The following is a 2,427-nucleotide window of genomic DNA, read 5'->3' as shown; positions in this document are numbered from 1 at the left end:
GGAGCGGGACAACCACGTGCTGTCCGTGCACCACAGCGGCGCCGGGTCGAGCTCCTCCCACGGCAGGTACTCGGCGGGCCGGTGGCGGCAGTGGAGGCCCACCAGCGGCAACAGCGACATGCCCATCGGGCCCTACCACTCGGAGCGCCTCATTCGCACGTGGAGGAAGGTGGTGAAGCTGCTGGTGGCCGTCGTGATGTGCTTCGCGCTCTGCAACCTGCCCTTCCACCTGCGCAAGATGCTCACGTACTACCACCCGCGCTACAACCCCACCACGGACGCCGCCCTCATCTTCACGCCCCTCTCCAACGTCCTCATGTACCTCAACTCGGCGCTCAACCCCATCGTCTACTCCTTCATGTCGCACAACTTCCGCGCCTGCGTGAGGGACGTCCTCAACCGGTACGCCCGCAAGGGGAAGCGCCGCCACGCCTCCGGGCCTCGCCTCCCCCCGCCCCCGGTCATCACGCACCCCGCCCCTCTGCCCCGCCCTGCCCCCGAACCGCTCCTGCCCCCTCGCCCCCTCCGCCAGGACGCCAAGTGCCCCGGCGGCCAGAAGAGCCCGCACCTGAGGCCCCCGACGTCGTGCAACCCCGGGTGAACGGCACTCCTCAACGCCGCTGGGAGGTGGTCGGAGCGGCTCTGCGTTCTGCCAGCTGCCGTTCAGTTCATTGCAAGAAGTACCTGCGTTCGTGTTCGTACTGGCTGATGGAACAGCTGATGCGTGGCGGAACAGCTGATGCGTGGCGGAACAGCTGATGCGTGGCGGAACAGCTGATGCGTCGCCTGGAGTCACGGTTTCAACAAAAATAAAAAACAAGAAACCCAAAGACATGATTACGAAATCGATTAGAAATTAAACGGTGCACAAATACTGGAAGCTAAAGAATGCACAGTGCTTACTTATAAGTTTGTGGAAATGATAATAAATATATATGTTGACTCTTATTTCAAATCTTATTCATACGTATATATGCATTAATACATACACGTACGCATGCATACATACACATATGTTGTTTGTATGTATCAGTATAGGTTGTGTGTGTGTGTGTGTGTGTATACAATATATACTGTATATATATGCATGTATAAGTACATGTGTATTGACGTTACCATATATGCCATTCTTGCTTATACTTCCTGGCTACATATTATAATCTATTCCAAAAAAAATCTCTATTTATGTCTTAGATACTCTTTCAATAAAAATGAATTAATAAAAATGAATATAAATGGTGTTGACTCCTGAATTATGCTTCCTTCTCTAATATTTTTATGTAAGTGCTCACATACAGAATGTATATATATATATATATATATATATATATATATATATATATATATATATATAGAGAGGAGAGAGAGAGGGAGACAGAGAGAGAGAGAGAGAGAGAGATAGAGAGAGAGAGAGCAGAGAGAGTATGTATATGCATATATGTAAACATACACACATGTATATATATATATACATATATATGTATATATATATATATGTATATATATATATATAGAGGAGAGAGAGAGGAGAGAGAGGGAAGTATATATATGTATATATATACATATACAAAACATATATATATACGACTACATATATATATATATATATATATATATATATATATATATATATATATATATATATAGAGAGAGAGAGAGAGAGAGAGAGAGAGAGAGAGAGAGAGAGTATATATATATGCATACACACACACACACACACATATATATAGATAGATAGAGAGAGAGAGAGAGATACATTATTTTTTTGTAATGTATAGCTTCTTAAGATGCCAATTAGATGCTTCGAGGATCTGAAAAAAAAAGTTTATTCGTTCCCTTCCTTTCGATAAAATAGTAATTTTGAGTTCAGGGTGCTCGGCCAAAGTTAGAATTGGTAGTTTACCACAGTTACAAGGCCATAAAAAGTATCCATGGAGCTATTAGTAACTTATCTGCCTTTAGGAAATTGCTTTAAACTATCTATTTCTCTCTCTCTATCTATCTTTCTCTCTCTCTCTCTCTCTCTCTATCTATCTATCTATCTATCTATCTATCTTTCTATCTTTCTCTCTCTCTCTCTCTCTCTCTCTCTCTCTCTCTCCCTCTCTGATTCTCTCTCTCTCTCTCTCTCTTTCTCTTCTCTCTCTCTCTCTCTCTCTCTCTCTCTCTCTCTCTCTCTCTCTCTCTCTCTCTCTCTCTCCTCTCTTTCATGTCCCTCCTCCCTCTATCCTCTCTCTCTCTCTCTCTCTCTCTCTCTCTCTCTCTACTCTCTGCTCTCTCTCTCTCTCTCTCTCTCTCTCACTCTCTCTCCTCCTCTCACTCTCACTCTCACTCTCACTCTCACTGCACTCCCTCCCTCCCTCTCTTCCTCTCTTTCTCTACCACTCTCTCTCTCTCTCTCTCTCTCTCTCTCTCTCTCTCTCTCTC

The 2,427-nt window shown here is 44.8% G+C and overlaps 1 protein-coding gene across 1 annotated transcript in view; it reads left to right on the top strand.

The window, feature by feature from the left end:
• LOC113812213 (trissin receptor-like) overlaps nt 1–601 on the top strand; it is a 12,777-nt gene extending 12,176 nt beyond the window's left edge. The window contains exon 5 of the mRNA XM_070137978.1: nt 1–601. This exon is cut by the window's left edge and continues 440 nt beyond it. Within this exon, the coding sequence (XP_069994079.1) occupies nt 1–601 (601 nt within the window).
• The last annotated feature ends 1,826 nt before the right edge of the window (nt 602–2,427 follow it).

This window comes from Penaeus vannamei, chromosome 24, assembly GCF_042767895.1.
Source record: "Penaeus vannamei isolate JL-2024 chromosome 24, ASM4276789v1, whole genome shotgun sequence".
NCBI lineage: Eukaryota > Metazoa > Arthropoda > Malacostraca > Decapoda > Penaeidae > Penaeus > Penaeus vannamei.
Note: the sequence above shows the minus strand (reverse complement) of the source record. Positions and strands in the feature narration are given on the sequence as shown.